The sequence below is a fragment of the Fonticula alba genome (genome assembly GCF_000388065.1).
Source record: "Fonticula alba strain ATCC 38817 unplaced genomic scaffold supercont2.15, whole genome shotgun sequence".
Lineage (NCBI taxonomy): Eukaryota > Rotosphaerida > Fonticulaceae > Fonticula > Fonticula alba.
The window spans coordinates 7,795-8,481 of record NW_009242985.1 but is presented as its reverse complement, the minus strand read 5'-3'; the positions used below and the strand labels follow the sequence as shown (position 1 = coordinate 8,481).

The window sequence follows — 687 nt, the reverse complement described above, 5'->3', positions numbered from 1 at the left end:
GGGCCATCGAGGCCGGGGAGGAGCCCCTGCCGCAGGGGTTCGACGATGTGGCGCACTTCCGGCTGTTCCTGCGGCTTGTCGGGGACCCCGGGGCAAATCGGCCCCTGGTGGAGTTCGGACTTATTGGTCGGCTGCTGGGGATGGACAGGACATCGGTGCAGAGTCTGCTGGGGCATTATGGCCGGGAGTTTGGCATTGCGCCGGCCCGGCGATCGCGACGCTCTCCCCTGACCGGGATGGGCCCGGGGCATGCGGTCTTCGAGGATCTGATGGACCTGGTCCGGCGGGATCCGCCGGTGCCGCTGTCGCTGCTGCCGCGACTGCTGTGCTTGCCGGCGAAGCAAGTGAGACAACTGCTGAAGCGGCATGCGCCGGAGATCTTGGCCGTGCCGGAGTGGGAGCAGGGCATCTGCATCGGCCGGCTGGGGCACCTGCTGACCGTGGATCCCCCCCTGTCGAGGAGGACATTGGCGTTGCTCCTTTCGACTGACATGCCATTGGTGGGTAAGGTCATTGACAAGCACTTCCCGGAGCATGGAGATGTGACGGTGCCGCATTTTCCAGGCGCAGAGATGGAAGCCCTGCGAGGGGTATTGGTGGCAGGGCTGCAGCAGTCGCCGGTGCCCTCGCTGGCGATGCTCCAAAAATCGATCGGTGTGATTCCTCAGTCGATCGTCCGGCACGGAC

The 687-nt window shown here is 65.5% G+C and overlaps 1 protein-coding gene across 1 annotated transcript; it reads left to right on the top strand.

The window, feature by feature from the left end:
- Positions 1-140: 140 nt before the first annotated feature.
- On the top strand, positions 141-660 carry H696_05860 (hypothetical protein; the record flags this gene model as incomplete). Its single annotated transcript, XM_009499659.1, has 2 exons — positions 141-548; positions 571-660. The coding sequence occupies 2 exons, from the start codon at positions 141-143 to the stop codon at positions 658-660; spliced, it is 498 nt and encodes a 165-aa protein (XP_009497934.1).
- Between the last annotated feature and the right edge of the window lie 27 nt (positions 661-687).